Consider the following 19,035-nt stretch of genomic DNA (forward strand, 5'->3'; position numbering starts at 1 on the left):
TGCCCTTGACTGGAATTGAACTCAGGACCCTTCAGTCTGCAGGCCAATGCTCTATCCACTGAGCCAAACTGGCTAGGGCTATTTGGAAATAATTTCAAACTTTCAAAAGAATTGCCAGTAGAATACAAAGAACATCCATAAACTCTTTATCCATTATCAACCTATTGTTAACATTTTACCCATTTGTTCCACCATTTGCCATTTGCTTATGGCATGCACCCTTGCTCTCCCTCCCTCTCTTCCTTTCTCCATGTAATTAATTTCTAAGTATATGAACATGTATTTCCACAGAATGAGGATATTCTCTTACATAAACACAGTACAGTTATCAACTTCAGTAAATGTTACACTGACACAATGCTTTATCATCTGTATGCAGTTTTGTCTCTTAGCACAATAATGTCCTTATAGCATCCCCACCCACCACCTCAAGTACAAATTGAGTCTTGTCCAGCATTTGTCATCAGCCTTCTTTAATCTGGAATAGTTCGTGGCCTTTATCTTAATGTAGCACTGACATTTTTAAGAACACAGTCATTTTATTTTTAAATTAGAGGCCCAGTGCATGAAATTTGTGCCCTGGGGGGGGGGGTGTCCCTCAGCCTGGCCTGGACCCTCTTGAAGTCCTGGAGCCCTTGGGGGATGTCTGACTGATTGCTTAGGCCTGCTCCCTGTGGTCAGTGCGCATCATAGCGACCGGATGTTCTGCCGTTTGGTTAATTTGCATATTAGTCTTTTATTATATAGGCTAATATAATCCGTATTTGAGGTTTATCTGATGTTTCCTCATGACCAGATTCAGGTTATATATTCCTAGCCAGAATCCTTCATAAGTGATCTGTGTCTTTCTCCAGGTAATACATCCAGAAGAAGCATACACTATCCATCTGTTTCAGCATGTGCAATTCCACTGTTAAGTGGAATGAGAAATAAAAACAGTCCATAAAAAGCCTTGTACAAAAAGATCCACAGTAGCTTTTACTCCTAATAGACAAAAACTCAAAGCAGCTGAGATGTCCAATAACAGGAGAATAAACACACTGCAGTATATTCATACAATGTACTACTTCTTGCAATGTACTACTACTTGCAAATTACTGATGAATGAAACAACAAGGATAAGTCTTGGAAACTTTACCTGCATGAAAGAACCCAGATATAAAAACAAACACTGTGTAATTCCATTTAGATGAAATTCCAGAATTAGCCAAACTAATCCATGGTAATAGAAATCAAATCACTCTTTATGTTTTGGGGGATTTGCTAGAAAGGGACATGAAAGAACATTCTGGGGGAATGGAAATGTTCTATATTTTGATGGGTTGTGGGCTACACAGATGCATGCATTTGTCAAAACTGACCCAACTATGTATAGTTAATATATGTAGATTTCATTATGTGTAAATTATTTCAATTTAAAAATATAACAAAAAAGTCAATATTTTTCTCCCCAGTAATAACAACTTGGGAGATATACTATTAGTAATAATAAAAGTATAAAATAATTTAGAAATTAACCTAAGTAATACCACCATTTATAACTTTGGTAACAATCATAAAATGAAGAGATAAGTGAATGAAGACTTAGTATTAAAACAGATGGAATGCTGGTGACAGCAATGTAAAGACAGTAATTCTCTCCAAAGTAATTCATCACTCAAATATAAGTCCTATCAAAATACCTGAAGGGTCCTATTGTTTTAAATACAATATGGAAAAAAGTGACCCAAGAATAACCATATTAACCAGAAAGCCTAAAGGTAACTAGTTCACCTTGCCAGATGATTAAATTTGTTACAAAACCACTCTAATTAGACTACAGAACTGGGATAGCAAAAGACACGCAACTGGAACAGAATACTCCCAACAGCATTCTTGGCATGAAGTCTCTCTTTAGAAACAACCTACACACAGTGCTCAATAAATACTCATGGAGTGTATCAATGACATGAGGCCTTCCTGAAGGCATCTGCTAGAATTCATTTTAATGATGATTCTACTAACTAAATCAAGTTTTAAAAAAAAAAAGTGTTTAGTGGGAAAAGTAGGAAAAAAGAATGAGATCAATAGTATTAGCATCTATGTAAATTCTAAAACCCATAAACAAAATATTACTTTGGAAGGAAACACACATCTAAATAAATACATGAAGGTTGATTGGAAAATGCATTGAATATATTCCAGGGTAAGTGCCTAACATGGGGGTAAACAGTAGTGAAACTATCACTCCTATCACCAGGATTAGTAAGATAAAAGAGTAATGATATCAAGTGTAACAGAGATGAGGACCTGTGCGAAAAGTGGCATAAACTGAGGATGGCCAGCCCAATCATAAGCATCTGATGTCTCCAGAAGAAAAAAGTTTTTTAATCTGTCAAGACTTTTATATACAAGTATTAACTCAATTTTTACAAATAAAGAAACTAAAGCTCAGAAGTTAACTTGCCCAAAGTCACTCAACTTGTGACTGCAAACCTAGATCACTTTCCACAGCCAATGATCTTTCAGTATTACTGCATTTCATACTTAATATTCTTGAGTCAGCGGGTGAACAAAAAGAAAGGTGAGGAAATAACATGGATCCATTCACTCAGGAAGTGATGGCATTAGTCAAGCTAGTTAGTGTAATATAAACTATCACAAAGGAGGAGCAGCATTTACCACATGATGTAGATAGCAATAAGTGTTAATAAGCATGACACTTTGCAGTATACTGCCTGGAGTATGGACTTCAAAGTCAAGCTACTCAAGTGTAATCCCAGGTCCCTTGTTTATAAGTTGTATGTTCTTAGAAAAATGATAAAACAGGTGTGCCTCAATACCAATACTGTAAAATGGTGTTATTAGGAGAAAAATGAAATAATGCACGTGCTATTCTTAGCCTGGCATAGAATATGCCCTCAAATCTTTGCTGTTATCAACTGTTGGCCTTTCTATCTTCTCTCACTTATCAAATTGGTATGGCTGTGGCACAAGTTACCATTTTTTATTTCTCTGCTGCATGTGGCACCTTAGACCACTGCCACTTGAAACCCTCTCTTTGGTTTGTCAAATGACACACTTCTGTCCATCTCTCTGATTCTTGGTCTCCTTTGATACGCTGCTTCTGCTCACCATTAAATTCTGGTGCTGCCAGCGTTCTTTTCTCAGTCTCCCTTTTATCTCTCTATAAGTATATCTTGGGAAATTTCAGCTATTTTTATGGTTTTGGGCTGATGGCTGCCAAGATGTGTATCTTTAGCTCTTAGCATCTTCTCCTAACAAGTCTGTTCCTTAAAACCCTCCAATGATACCCTATATTAATGCTGAGAATAAATTAAGCATATTTAAAAGTTGAATCTCTCCTTCCTTCATTGACCAAGACATGTAAAGTAAAACAAAATTAAATCCAAACTTGAATAGTCTATTCCTTTTCCAAACATCCTCTTCCTACATCCTAGCTCTCTCTCACCAGGTGGTACTGCTATCCACCCAGTCCTCAAGTTAGAAACCTGAAAAAATCCATGCTACTCCTTTTTTACCATCTCGATTATTTTACCTCAAATGTATGTAATCCATTTCTTCCTCCCTGTTATGACTGCTTTAGTTCACGCCCTCATCTCTTACCCAGAGCAACCCCTAACAGAGCTCCCCAATTCCTACCTTGTTACCTCTGCAATTCAACCCTTCATACCACTCCAAAAACCTAATACTAAAATGCCTCAGGATACCATTCCCCTGCTGAAGACCTTTTATAGACTCTACATGACAAAATTCAAGCTTCCCTGCATGCTTTTAAAAATCTCTAAAATTCTTCTACTACCCAAGTCTTCATCTTCCATAATTCCTGCCACTCCCTGCCTCCCACTTTATGCTTCAGGGATACAGAATTGCTTGTGTGTTCCTAGAACACATACCATGTTTCCAAGCTCTGGCTCATGCTGTTCCCTCTCCCAACAATGTCCTGCCTCTGCTCTCACTCCTCACCATCCAAAACCTGACGAAATTCTTATCATTCTTTTTCTGGGGCAGGAACTAGTTAGTTAGAAACTAGGAGACTCTCCCGATTTCCAAGAGCTGGGTTTGTGGCCCTCCTCTAAATTCCCACAGCCCTTTGGCATCTCTCTAGCTGAGCACTTACAACAACTGGAAACTGAAATGAACTGTTTATGTTTCTGTTTCTCATATAACACTGGGCACATCTAGGGCAGAGAACCTACTGCCCTGATCTCAGCGCAGTGATCTACTGAGCTCTTCCTCTGGCTATGTGCTGAAACAGCCTTTGATAAGAGCTTAAAAAAGGGAGAGTCTCGTAATCAGTGACTTCTCTGTAAAAGAAAGAACTGAACTGGGAATGAGGAATTGCTTCTTAAACATACTAATAAGTACAAATCTAACCCCTAGTACAAAAACATAGTGTCAGCATTCAATTAGGGCAGTGTGTTAAAGTAAGGCCCTCTCCACAGCCCCCCTCCAAAAAAAAAAAAAAAAAAAGGCATTTCGGGAAAGACACCTACATGAAACACAGAGGTGGGAAAGTACAGTGAAAATTATGGTTTGGTTTTTTAACATTACTGCCTGGAAATTTAAAAAAATGAACAGAAATTCTATTAAATACTGAGAGACTTGTGGGAAATGGGTAATAATAAAAAATTATAATGGAATAATTTATGAATGACAAAGATGACAAAATTGGCTACTAAGAGGAGCTTATCAACTCTTCTACAAACCTTTTGTCTAATTCTGCAATGGCTTTAGGTACCTATGTGGATGAAGGGGAAATGGAGATGTTGGGAAATAACTAAAGCAAAAGTTAGACCTCTAGCTGGGTCAGTGCTGTAATTTCAATATTTTAATTTCCCAAGGAAGAAGGGTTTCAAAAGATACAGCACACCCTTTGCCAATCACCGCCATGCACCGATCCTCTTCCCCAATCTCATCACCACCTTTTCAAAAAAATTCCAAGTCTAAATATCCTATTTTAATGTCTTTCAATGGCTTCAGTAAAGAATCATTAAAATGTCTCTAAATTTGGCAGTCCAAACAAATCTCAAGTCATACTAACCCAAATGTTTCTTAAGCTCAAGTTCCATAAACTTTTCACTCTTAAACCCTCAACATCCATTTTTCACAGTGGGAATCAACAAACTTTACAGAACTTTACGACTTCTATTTTCAGTACTAGGCTAACTGATTCGCCCCCCTGCCACCCCCCCCCCCCCCAGCAGGTCATAATATCCTCATTATTGCTAATAAATAAAGTTGAGAAATCATATTGAGGTTAGCTTAAGTAAAAGATAGCCAGAAATTATACAAACTAATAGAAGCGTGGTTAATTTAAATCCACCAATGATTTTAAGAACCATATTATAATAAATTATAAATTGTTTTCATCTCTACCATCCAATTAAAATTTTTTAAAATCATGTTTAAGGGCACAAACTTGCAACTAGTACATAAGTAATTCCTGGAGACCTAAAACACAGTACAGCAATTCTGTATGACAATCATCAAACTTATTTTATTCCAACAACACACACAAAAAAGATGATCATGTGACATGACAGAGATGCTATCACTACAATGGCAATCATATTGCAATATATAAATATCAAATCTACATGCTGTACAACTTAAGTTTAAACAATGTTGTGTCCAATATACTTCAAATTCTTAAAGAAATTCACAGATAAAGGTGCATTTAGATTTGAATGGAAAGTGTAACCTGTTTGTCCCTATGAGCCATTTCTGAAAGTGCAAATGAAAAATAGCATGGTCTAAAGATGGGTAAGATCAAGGAGAAAGAGGACAGAAAAGATGTCATCTACAAACAACTAAGCAGTCCCCAGAAGGAGGTGGATATGAATGCAAGGTTTTGGTATCTCATTTACAAATTTAAATTTAAAACGGAGTAAGTGGACTCACACGCACTTCTTGGTACCCAACATAATACTAAAAGGTGGGGTAGGGGCAGAAGACATTGGTCTTATTAAGAGGATATGGAAAGAAAGACAAGCGGCAAAACGTCTTTTGCTCTAAACCATCTACCAACCTTCCTATCAAAATTCCTCTGCCAGGCAAGTGTTTTCTTTCCCTCTTATTTATGGACCATCTTAGGTGAGGAAGAACTCAAAAACTTCAGTGTCTGGAATTTATGAAGCCAGCCCTAAAAATTAAAGTGCTCTTGGTCTTTTTGCAGACATAAGCTACACCAGAACCTTAGTGTATCTGAACTTTCACTAACAGCAAACCACTTTGAATGAAGAAGCACCTTTAAAGTCAGCAAGCGTCACACACCTCTCAAGAAACTCCCAAGTACCATGATGGCCATCCTTTGACCGGCAAGCTCTCTGCTCTTCAAAGGGGAAAAAGAAAAACCCAAACGCGCCAGGAATTGACACACTCCACAAACTTTAGAGACAAGGCAGTCTTCCCGCCCTCAAAAACACAGGGCCCGTCCCCCCACGACTAAGGGACATGCCCCCGCCCCTAAGGCGCGCTCTCCTCTACGCCCGTGGCTTCCCACCACCTCCCCCTTAATGAGAAAGTGCTGCCATGGCGCCCCCCAAAGTTTCCAAGAGCAGCAGCCCCAGCCGCACTGGAGCCCAAAGGCTGCGAGAAGGGCCCGGAACCGCAGCGTGTCCATTCCAATCCCCCTCGGAGCCCCACGCGTGTTTTTTAAAAATCGCACGTCGGGAGCGTGTCCCCGCCGACACGCTCGATGCCCCGACGGCTCTGGGACAGCCAGAGGCTGGCGGTGAACTCAGCGACTAACGAGCACCCATCCCCACGCCGCCCCGCAGGGGCAGGGGCACCGAGCCCAAAGGCACGCAGGGGGCCCCCTCGCCCCAGGCACCCTCCTCCCCCACTGCCTGTAAATTCCAAAACACACCCAGCAAATCTCCGTCGGCGGGAGGGTCGCTAAGCAATCGGCTGGTCGCTTCCCGGGGACCTCGGAGACCCGCACCCTGAAACTCGAGATGATGTGGGGGTGTGACCTGAGCTGCGCCCCTCCTCCCCCGCCCCCCGGGAAAATCCCGCGCGGTCGAGGCGACTCACCAGACCAGGGAACACAGAGAGAGGCAAGAGACCAGGGCCAAGGCCCGCCGGTACTTCTTCATCTTCTCCTCCTTCTTCCCCCGGCCAGAAGGCGGCACATCCTCCCTGCAGCCGCCACTGCCGAGGCCAAGATGGAGGAGCGGGAGCGCGAGGATGGGAGCGCGAGTCCGAAGGGCTGCGGCGACGGGGGAGCGGCTCCTCGGCGGCCCGCGTGCCGGCCGCCCTCACCCTGGGGCCCGCGGGGGCGCTTCACAGGACTCCGGGGTCTGCCGCTGCTGCCGCGGCCGCCAGCTCGTCGCGCCCGCCTCCTCCAGCCGCCGCCGCCGCCACAGCCACCCCGTATCCCCCGCCCGCCCCGGCTCTCCCTCCGGGCTGCCCGCGACCAACGGCCGCAGCGGACTCGCCCGCCAACAGCCAATCACCGGCGGGGCCGCGACACCTCACACACCGCTGAGCTGGAAGCAGCCGCGTCACCCACGTCCCGCGGCGCTCGCCGCTCCACCGGCCCTCGCGCGGGCCACGCCCCCTCCGACGTCTCTGGCGGAGACGCCGGAGGGGGGAGGACACAAAGCGCGAGAGCAGCGAAGCCACTGCCCGCCCACCTCAAGTCCCGCCCAGTCAGGGGGCTCAGGTTCAGGAAGTCAGAGAGGAGCCCCGTGACGCTCAGCCTGCTTCCTTACAAAGGCCCGCCCCTTTGCCCAGGGCGCGCTGAGTCCGCGCAAGGCCTCTTGGGAGTTGTAGTTTACCCTCCGGAACCTTCCTTTCCCTTTTCCTTTCCCCATCCCTCCTGGAATTAGAGTGGATGGAGAGGTTTATAGTTTGGCTTTTCACCACAAGACTGACCAGCTTTGGAATTATTGCACTCAGTTTTCCTCTTTGGGCACAGTTTTTTGGGTGGCCTAGAATGATGGTGGAGAGAAAAAAAACCTATACTATTAAGATTTAAAAGGTGTTTTTCCCTGCGTCAATGGGCCTGGGCCATCGAGTCAGGTGCTGATTGGTACGCGGGAAGGGGTGTGCCAACATTCTTCTCACCTGATTGGTTGGGGTGGAAAGTCCTTCGCCTCTCCGCCTGCGGGAGAATTTCGCCGCCCGCCGGGTTCCTCTGATCGGGTGTGCACTGTTGGTCCTCGTCCCGCTGGATTCCTGCTGTGGGTGGGCCGGGAAAGTCCGAAGGGAAACTTCGGCTCCTGCTGGGGAGTTCCAAGTCCTGGGGTTCTTCCGAGCGGGGAAGGCTACCCCATATGACCGCTTCTCAGTCTTTAGTAACAGCCATGTGGTCACCCCAGATTTTTATGCCAGGGAACCCAAAAAATCTCCCAGAAGCTAGTTTAGAGGCACTGCCGATACTCCGAAATGCTTTACCGCTTTTCTTCCCAAGCGCTTCTTTTTTGTTGTGTTTTTTTGTTGTTGTTTTGGTAATCCTTACCCAAGGATATTTTTCCATTGATTATTTTTTAGAGAGAATGGAAGGGAGGGGCAGAGACACATGATGTGAGAGAGGCCAGTATTTTAATCCATTTTCTACAGCACCAATACAATAGATACTAAATATTTATTGAAAGAAAGGAAAAGAAGGGAAGGAAAGTTTTGTTCCCAATACTTTAAATGTTTATTTCATAAAACGTTCAGGTCAAAACCACATGAGTTATTATAAGTTTGACATGTGTATGGCTCTGAACATATATATATACTAGAGGCCCAATGCACGAAATTCGTGCAAGAGTAGGCCTTCACAGTCCCTGCTGCCTTGGCCGCCCTCACAGCCTCGGCATCATACGACCAGAAGATCGTCCAGTCGTTCTGCTGTTCAGCAGTTTGGTCACTTTGCATATTACGCTTTTATTATTATAGATGAAAATATATATTAATACCTTTAGGATTTTATTTGGAAAAAGTATTACAGGGTCCAAAATTTTTTCATTATTTTTCAAAATGTCTTTATTATAGAAGCAAAATTGGCTATTCAAAATTGCTTTCTAATGTATACATTCCATTACAGAGTAACATCCTAGGACAGTGTGAGAGTACATATATGCATGTTTAGAAACAAAGGTACATGGGGGTTTGTTGTCAGAGGCTTAATAGCAAGTTAGCACTTGCAGTAAAAGGGTGAAGAAGGGAAGGGAGAAGAATGTAAACTCTTCAGTCTTGAGTTTTGGTTATGAGGATACAGAAGGACCTCAAAGCAACAGCGTGTGGGAAGTTAAATACAATTTAGTGAACCTTTTGGCATCTTGGGTGTAGAATGTGTGCATGTGTAGTGGTCTCTCTGAATTGAAAAGACTTTTATCATTACAGCTATGAGGGAGGACTAGCTAACATGGGTTTTGCACAATAAGTGATCAGGAGCAGAAGGTGATATTTCCTTTTCATCACTTCTAATTACTCCCCACCCACTCCGCCATGCTGTCTGCCCTCAGTTCCTTCACTAACACACCACACACACACACACACACACACACACACACACACACACCACTTTTTCCAAGCCTGCTAAGTTTTCTCAAGAGCGACATGTCCAGTTTCAACACCAATATGCTTTCATAGTGGAGATGAACTCTTGCCTGATGCAGGGTAAGTGCTGTAGGTGTTCAGAGGAAAAAGGCGGGGATGGATCAAGCTGGCTACTCCAGGGAAGTAGTGGGAGAGAAGGATTAGGACTGGGCCTTAAAGCCGCTGGATGAATATTCCCTGGCCAAGGGAGATGGAGCCACTGAGCATGTCCATGTCGTGTTTCAGGTGCGGATGGCACTTCCCAGGCATTGAGAAGGGCAGAAAGCTAAGGAATGGAGGTTCGCCTCCTATACTCAAGGGGAAAGAAAGATGGTCAGTTTACCTTGAGAGGAGGCATGTCGGAGGGTTGTAGCAGACACAGGTGAAAGGTCGTTTGGGCAGATGACAGAATGTCTTGAATGCCCTGCTAAAGTTCCCCGGGAGTACGGACTGCTTCCACCTGGGTCCAGGGACAGCATCTCTGAGCAGAGTTATTTGTCTTTCTTTCCAGTGAGAAACCAAGACAGAGTCTCGGCCTTAATCTTGAAAAAGGCAGCCAATTCCTCTCTTACCTGTTGAAGGCCCAGCGGTAGTTACTGACCCGGGGAAGAGCTCAGCTGTTTGCTGGATGCAGAGTTTACTCCCAGAGGAAAAAAATTAGTCATCAGAGAACTAGGAAACCCAAAGAACTTTCCTCTGACGTCATCAGAACATTCACATAATCTATCTTTAATTTGAACATTCTCACAACATTAGAAACCTGTCGAGATAAAAGAATATACTGAGAGAGGGGAGGAGGCACAATATGAACAAGGGATACATGGAGAGAAAAGAGGAGCGATGGGGAGCTGGAGGAGGAGTGAATAAGAAATGAACTTGGCAAGTCCTGCAGCTTTGTGGTCACCATGGTGGCCTCATGAAGTCATTTCTCTGTCTTCTTCCGAGTTTCAAGAAAATCTTTGAAGGATTGACCTGCAGTCCAAGGAAGCCAAATGAACAGTGGAAGAGATCCTATATCTTTACCCTTTTTCATTGCTCTTACTGGCAGCAATCAATATGAAGTTTTGGGTTTGACTTTTTTTTTTTTAAGAAAAGAGGAATTTATGAAAAAGTGTAAAAGCTAGAAGCTGAATAGTGATAGGAGCAGCAGGCTGATAACCATGATGACTGAGGAAACAAGGCCTCGTCCCATGCTTTCCTGCTGTGGTTGTGTAAGAAACTGAAAATGCACAACCAGGAAGTGGCCCCTGGGTTCTCGCTTTTGTTCCTGAAATGTCTGGGGTAAGCCAGAGCCAGGGAGAAAGGGCTCTTCCGAAGCATACTAACTTTGTTCTCAGTGGGTTTGTTTGAACATCTAACACCCCCAGGGAGCACATGAAAGGACAAACACACACAGGGCCACCGTGCCGCTGAGGGTTACAGTCTGGCAAAATAAAACGCAAGATTAAACACCAGCGTGTATCCATCCTGTGTTTCCCTAAGAGAGCCTTCGTATTGGCCGAAAGGACATTTCATGTGGCCTGGGCCAACAGTGTGTTGCTTGGGACAGTAAATACGCCAAAGGAGAACTTATCTTTGGGTCCCACATGGCTACGTGACCCTCTGATATCACCAGTGTGATGTTGCAGCTTCCCAGACACAGCTGTCTTTGAACACATGCAACATAGGGCTGTCAATGAATAAATAAAACTCCATGAGCAGGAGAGAGCCCACACCTAGACACCCTGCAATTCGATCCTGCTGTGTTTCACCTTCCACAGGCTTCGGCCACACGGTGCATGTGTTTACAAAAATCACACACACACACACACACACACACACACACACACACGGGAAACCAGATTTTTTCTGTTGTGCTTTATGGTGACACAAATTATGGGTTGCTCTATTCTCCATTGTTTCTATGCAAACTGCTTGACTTTTTGTTCATAAAAGTAAAATTAGCAACAACAACAAAAAGAATCTTTTTCTCCTCACTCCCACCCTTCTTGCTATTTTATATCTAAAGGTTGATACAACTCATTGACTTGGGTAAAATGGAGACAAGAGTCAACAGAAAGAGTACAGAAAAAAAACCCAGCCCCTCACTCAACACTTATGAGGCCTTAGGTAAGGCTCTTAATTTCCCTAAATCTGTAAAATGAGAACGAGGAGGCTCCTCTGGGATTGAAAAGATAATCAAATAAGGTAATGGGAGCTTTTAGCAAAGTGTCCAGCACAGAGTCGTCACTACTGAACATTAGTCTAATCTTAATCTGGATCAGTGGGTGGAAGAGAACACAAAATACTTGAAAAACATCCATTAGGACTATTTTTAGTCTTCAAAGCAGTTCTGCCAGTTGAGGAACATATTTTGTGTATTGTATTCACTGATCTGGCACTTAGAACTTAAAGTGCCTTGTATTTTCTCAACAATGAAACAATGAATTGCTGAGTTTATCTTAATGACTCTTTTCAGCACCCCCAGCTACCATCTGCACAGAATAAACTAGACCTAAGTAGTATTCTTCCATCCATGTTGCTTTCCTGTCATGTATATAGATTTCTAAGAGCTCTGCCTATAATGATATTCCTTATGTTCTGTTTTATTTCGAAGCGTTCAATATACTTCTGCAAATTAGGGAGGAGAAAAAGTTGAGACACACAAATTGGACATAGGATGTCTATATTCTAGAGCAGGGGTCCTCAAAATTTTTAAACAGGGGGCCAGTTCACTGTCCCTCAGACCGTTGGAGGGCCGGACTATAGTTAAAAAAAACAACCTATGAACAAATTCCTATGCACACTGCACATATCTTATTTTGAAGTAAAAAAACAAAATGGGAACAAATACAATATTTGTATTTGCATGTGGCCCGCGGGCCGTAGTTTGAGGACCCCTGTTCTAGAGTGTCTAAATGTCTAGGGCTGGGAGGAAGCAAGTCCTCATGTTAGCGAACCACGAAAGATGAAATGATAGCTCAGAGTCTGTGTCAGCAGGCCAGGTGGGGCTGAAGTTCCCCATGTCTTAACCCACTCATTATGACTCTGTAGGTGGGGCTCTCGCTGAGATCACCATGAATAACCCAGGTGAAGACAGGCCTGAAGCAAGCAGAGTCTTGCTGGCCCCAGGTAAATCTGTTATGAGTATTTTCCTACTACTTTATATGGGGAGAAGGAGAGAGCTGGCTCCCGGGGACAGACCCAGAAACATGTACTCACATACTGCTTTTTGCTTACAATGAATAAAACTCGAGATTTTTATTATTTGTTTATGACCATCACCCCTTCTATCTTCTGGAAATAGCATTTCCTTGTTCTAGGGTAACTGAACTCCCCCCACCTTGCACCTGGCCCCAAGGGGTCTGGATGGGTGCTGTCCTCACCCTCCTGGCCAGTGATTGGCCTCTTGTGAGAGCACGTGGCCCAGGTTAGCACATTCTGAGTCTTTCCTTGGGATTTTTCAAACTGGAGTTTAGGGGATGTGTCTTTGTTTGTTTGTTTTTAATCTGTGTGATGTCTAAGGGATGGAGCTGGGACCCAGGGACTGCTGGTACCCTTGATTAGGAGCAAATGAAGTCAGCAGCAGAGAGAAGCAGAGATAAAGGATAAAGGTCCTACTGATATTCAAGCCCTGGCTCCAGTTTTCCCAGGACAGGATGTCCTTTCTGGAGTCTGGTTAAAGGAGACAAGGCGATCCTCTGTTATTTAAGCTAGTTCGAGTTGGACTTCTGATTCCTGAAATCAAAAGAATTCCAATTGGCATGCCCTGCCTACCTGAAGAATGTATTTCCTCACAGGTGAAAAGAGCAACGTAATTATTTTGCATGATAAAGAACTGATAGGTAAATAGCTTTCGGTCTTTAGAACCAGTTTCTAGACAATAATTAGAAATGACAAGTAATGCTGCTGTTGACTCTACTTGACAGGGATTGTTAACGCCTGACTTCCTCTGCGAAATCTATGTTTTAAAGCTATTTCAGACAAAATGATTTCCCACTCATCAAACCCAGCAGCCCTTTTCTTCCTTCTCTTATGTCTCAAGTTCACTTGTCCAGCCGTGTTTGCGTTCGGAGCCTTTCTGTTCCTTAGGAAATGTTATCCCATCACTTGCAAGTTTCCATTCGTTAGAATTCATCTTTTTGTGTCTTCAACCTCCATCTCCGCTGCTTCTTTCCCATCTGCTCACATACATCTTTATATCTTCCCTGTTAACAGGAGTTTTAAGTGAACTTGTTTTGTTAAAATAAGTGCCTTTGTATCTAAACCCACAGCAGCAATTTGATCCTCCAAGTAGGTAACCTCAGTGGTTGGATGTATTCTGATTTGAAATAAAACCAAATAACTTTTTGAAATTGAAATATAATCGACATATTACATTGTGTAAATTTATGATGCACAATGTGTTGACTTGATACACTTTATATTACAACATGACTATGGTCTTAGCTAGCTATCACCTCTGTCATGCCATATTTCTTCTTAGTGGTGGAAACAGTTAAGATGTAGTCTCTTAGCAACTTTGAAGTTCATCATACAGTATTGTTGTCTATAATCACTGTGCTGTGTGTTACATCTCCAGGATTTATTTATCTACTGGTTTTAAGTCTATACCCTTAAATGACACATCCTCAATTCCCCGATCCTATGGCCCCTGGAAACCACAAATGACTTTTAAAGTAGGAATTCCACTAAAGTCTCCAGTAGACTATAACACCCTCCAGGGTACAGAAGTGTCCTATTTATCTATATCCTTAGAGCCCCCTAGGACTCTGCTTGGCATATACTAGTACTACGTATTCAATAAATGTTGAATGAATGAATGATTTTAGTCATCTTCTATAGAGGTCCACTCTCAGGCTCACTGGTTAACTACCTAAGCAATTTCCAAGCTTGGGGTTTTATGAATGCCTGTAATCCTGGAACCCAAATGTAAAATCATTATAATTCAATTAGAAAAATCTGAGAGACACAATAGTAAACCCAGGGGCAATAGATTAGAACGCCAAGAAAGGTTTAATCTCTAACCAAGACCATGGCCACAAATACACTTAGGCCCAACTCTGACTAGAAAACTGTAATTTATCTAAAGCCACAGAGCACCCAGGGGAGTGGCCTGCCGTAGAGAAGATGGGGGAGAGAAGAGAGGCACTATGCAACGGGCATGCTCTGAGATTGCTTTGTATGTTCTGCTTGAGAAGAATTGGGCAGTTTTAGTAGCATATCACCTCTTTTGCTCAAGCAGGGAAAATTGCATTTTGTGAATTGTGTTAGGACCTATTTGTGCTTAATTTTGATGGAGGTTCATGCTAACAAGGAGGTTTCAGATCCATCCAGGATGGAAATTTCAAATTCCATGAAAAATCAACAGAGATATATTTCTTATTTTACAGGAGGATTTCCCCCAATGAGCAAGAAGAAACATCCTCTTATTTGACTGCTCGACAGGGAAGCTTACAGGAGGTGCCACTTTCTCGAGGCCTGCCTTCTGTAGGGAAGAAACAGGACTTGAGAAGCAAGGAGAACTCTGAGGAGCTGGCAGTCCAGACTCTGCCACCAATCACTGGGTGGCCAGGGATAGGATGACCAGGTTGACAGGAGGAGGTGGGGCTGACTTTGAGTGTTCTAATCCTGCCTCTTTATTAACTATATAAATGTGGACAAAGCCCTCCTAAGCCACTTCTCTTCAGGCTTATTATTTCCACCAAAGCGACCTGTTCTTTCTCCTACTCCAATAGAGAAATTGCTTCAAACTTGTTCTGGGCCCAGATCTGTTTTCCAAGCAGTCTGCCTGGCTCAGAAATTTAGCTCCTGCCAGGGACCACTTTCTTGTGCAAACAAGGACAGCTATTTCCCCCAGGCCCTGGCTCAGAGGAATGTTAAACTCTGTTAAGGCCTTTGTGGGACATCCTGGGAGTAAATACAATTTATATCCATTTCATCGTTGGATGCCGGGCCTGTTTTATAGAGCTCTCTATCGCAGTTACTCAACCCAGTCCAATCATGTCTAATATATTCATAGCCAAGATATAAGATATTCTGTTGCTGCTGTCCTTGAAGGATCTTTTTACTTTGGACTTAACTGATCCTCTCAAATGGGTAGCCAGGGCCAGGGAATGCGCACGGGGATTAACAGGACCGAGTTAAGGCTGACCGCAAAGGCAAATCGTTGCCATTCACTCATTAAGTCATCAAACATATTACTGAGCTCCTGCTGCTTCATTCCAGGCGCTGTGCTAGACACTGAGGACACAGAGATGAAAGCTGTGGCCCCTGCCCTCAAGTTGCGCACAGCCCCGCGGGAGGCTGCATGACGTGCTGGTGAAAATCAGACCCGTGTTCTAATCCTGACACTGCATCTTACTAACCCTATAAATGTGGACAAAGCCTTTCTAAGCTTCATTTCCCACATCTACAAAATGGGAATAATAGCCCTACTTCACAAGGTCAATGTGGTCATTAATAAGAGGAACTACAGTACCTAGCACATAGAAAGCACTCAACAGATGGCATCTACCATATCATGGTCATCATCGTCCTGGGAACAGCCAGGTAAAAGAGCAACTACAATATTGCATGTGACGTCTGAGGCTCGGGGAACGTGCTAGTACTATCAGAGCATCACCTGGGATGGTGATGAGGAAGAAGACTTACTAGAGGAGGGGAATTGATACCAAGCTGAGCCCAGAGAGAGAGAGAGTAGGAAGACAGGCATGGGAAGTGCATTCTAGGAAGACGGAATAATAGCATATGTAAAAGCCCAGGGGCAATAAAAAGAGGCACTTTCAGGAAATTGCAAGTAGTTCAGTCTGTCTGCTTCTTGGAATACATGTGGGGAGGTGGTCAGAGAGCTAGTGAGGAAGGGAGGGGCCAAGCCATCACCCTGCAGTTGCCACAGGGTCACGCACTGCCACACCTACACCACTGTCCTTGTATCAATACCGGATGGTTCCTTGTCCCTGAGGAGCCTTATCCCTTGGCCTTGGGCTTTAGAGATTTGGATGTTTCTTTCGATTTTCCATTTTGTCCTATGCCAGGCATGGCAGGTGTCACAAGGGAGGAGCAGGGCTCTGATGTCGTTTTCAGGAGTTTCCCTGAGGGGGGGGACTCACTCCAATACTGGACCAGCCTGCCAGTTCCTTCAAATCCAGAGACCGCCCCATCAGGTGGGAGGAAGTCCTTATGTCCGGAGAGGAAAGGAAGTACCAACTAGTGATCAACTGCTGGAGAAGCCATGCCTGTGGCCAGTGTCTCTTGTTCTCACTGATGGCTCTGGCCTAGCTACAGCTTAGGAGAAGGAGCTTCAGATTTGCTACCGTGTCCCATAGGAAGGTTCAGTCAAGGCCAGTCAACAGGTACTAACTGAGTACAGACTTGGTGTCTAGGACTGTGCTAGGCACTGTCGAGAAAGATTCAGGCAGTGTGCTGAGACCCAAAGCAGTGCTCTACGGGCCAGATCCGTGGTTACAAGCCAAAGCTCCAGAGTCCCTGCTCTTTCTGATCCCTGACGCTGCTTTTGGGCATTAAGCACGGCCAATTTAGTGTAGGGTCAGCTGGAAATAAACTACAAGTCATGGCCGATTGCAACATTGCTTGCCTTGTTGACTTAATCGCAACAATCCTGACACAATAGAGGATTGTATTCAATCAATGGGAGGAATAATGAATGGCCTTGCTAAGCAGGAAGAGGTACAATATGACCAGGAAAATCTTGGCAAGCTCAGGTGGCTTTAAAGAGGTCAAGGCGTGGGCTGCTAGTCAACTGAGCTCTGGGCAAGTCAAGAGAATCCCTGACTGATTCTCACACCTGCCTTCAGGTAGGCAAAGGGGCCTCTAAGGAGCTCTTTTCAGGAGATGCTCTCTGCTCCTGGGCCATGAAGGACAAAAGGCAGGAACTGGAGGTTGAGAAGGTTTGTGGACCACTTGGTTGCCTTCACTAGATTTGGAATTCAGTGTCTGGGATCATGTATCATGTCTTATTGGGGGTGGGGAGGGAGGAATAGCACAAAGAGAGAGAAACTGACGGAATTCAAAGGCAGAAGACTCCACAAGACTAACAGAATGAATGAAAGAACCTATGTTAGACTGGAAATTCACTTTAAGGCCCACATGTTATCTGGCTCCGTTACCTTTAAAAACACAGATTTCATTTCAGGCAGAGTAAGAAGTATCTGTGTGGATCTAGAACGAACTCTCCAAAAATTCATCTGGAATAAAAAAAGACCCCGAATAGCTGCAGCGATCCTGAGAAAGAACAAAGTAGGTGGGATCTCAATACCAGATATCAAGCTGTATTACAAAGCCACTGTTCTCAAAACTGCCTGGTACTGGCACAAGAACAGACATAGACATCAATGGAACAGAATAGAGAGCCCAGAAATCGACCCGAAGCAATATGCTCAATTAATATTTGACAAAGGAGGCAAGAACATACAATGGAGTCAAGATAGTCTCTTCAATAAATGGTGTTGGGAAAATTGGACAGATACATGCAAAAAAATGAAACTAGACCACCAACTTACACCATACACAAAAAAAAACTCAAAATGGATAAAGGACTTAAATGTATGACGGGAAACCATAAAAATTCTAGAAGAATCCAAAGGCAACAAAATCTCAGACATATGCCGAAGCAATTTCTTCACCGATACAGCTCCTAGGGCATTGGAAACTAAAGAGAAAATAAACAAATGGGACTACATCAAAATAAAAAGCTTCTGCACAGCAAAAGAAACCATCAACAAAACAACAAGAAAGCCCACTGCATGGGAGAACATATTTGCCAATGTTATCACTGATAAGGGTTTAATCTCCAACATTTATAGGGAACTCATACAACTTAACAAAAGGAAGATAAACAATCCAATCAAAAAATGGGCAAAGGACCTAAATAGACACCTTCCAAAAGAGGACATTCAGAAAACCAAGAGACATATGAAAACATGTTCAAAGTCACTAATCATCCCAGAGATGCAAATCAAAACAACAATGAGGTACCATCTCACCCCTGTCAGACTGGCTATCATCAACAAATCAACAAACGACAAGTACTGGAGAGGATGTAGAGAAAAAGGAACACTGGTGCACTGCTGGTGGGAATGCAGACTGGTACAGCCACTATGGAAGACAGTATGGAGTTTCCTCAAAAAACTGAAAATGGAACTCCCATTTGACCCTGTGATCCCACTTCTAGGAATATATCCCAAGAAACCAGAAACACCAATCAGAAAGGATATGTGCACCCCTATGTTCATAGCAGCACAATTCACCATAGCTAAGATCTGGAAACAGCCTAAGTGCCCATCAGTAGATGAATGGATTAGAAAACTGTGGTACATCTACACGATGGAATACTATGCTGTGGTAAAAAAGAAGGAACTCTTACCATTTGCAACGGCATGGATGGAACTGGAGAGCATTATGCTAAGTGAAATAAGCCAGTCAATGAAGGAAAAATACCACATGATCTCACTCATTCATGGATAATAAAGACCATTATAAACTTATGAACAATAATAGATA

General features: G+C 43.4%; 1 protein-coding gene and 1 long non-coding RNA gene across 8 annotated transcripts in view; one reads left to right on the forward strand and one right to left on the reverse strand.

Annotated features, from left to right (window-relative positions):
• The window catches only part of SUCO (SUN domain containing ossification factor), a 52,538-nt gene extending 45,175 nt beyond the window's left edge, over nt 1–7,363 (reverse strand). For 4 of the 6 annotated variants that reach the window (XM_059673633.1, XM_059673634.1, XM_059673631.1 and 1 more), the window contains exon 1: nt 7,039–7,362. In XM_059673633.1, coding sequence (XP_059529616.1) covers nt 7,039–7,100 — 62 coding nt within the window. In that variant the 5' untranslated portion in view covers nt 7,101–7,362. Of the gene's footprint in view, nt 1–7,038 lie in introns of all 6 variants that reach the window. The other 2 variants (XR_009449794.1, XM_059673632.1) reach the window with 1 other exon arrangement.
• Nucleotides 7,364–7,663: 300 nt separating this feature from the next.
• LOC132220491 (uncharacterized) lies at nt 7,664–15,779 on the forward strand. 2 transcript variants are annotated; one of them, XR_009449796.1, is made up of 3 exons: nt 7,664–8,151; nt 12,568–12,645; nt 14,907–15,779. It is a non-coding gene; the product is annotated as an uncharacterized LOC132220491 (long non-coding RNA). The 2 variants fall into 2 exon arrangements; XR_009449795.1 differs by lacking the exon at nt 7,664–8,151 and adding an exon at nt 11,063–11,643.
• The last annotated feature ends 3,256 nt before the right edge of the window (nt 15,780–19,035 follow it).

The sequence above is a fragment of the Myotis daubentonii genome, chromosome 18 (genome assembly GCF_963259705.1).
Source record: "Myotis daubentonii chromosome 18, mMyoDau2.1, whole genome shotgun sequence".
NCBI lineage: Eukaryota > Metazoa > Chordata > Mammalia > Chiroptera > Vespertilionidae > Myotis > Myotis daubentonii.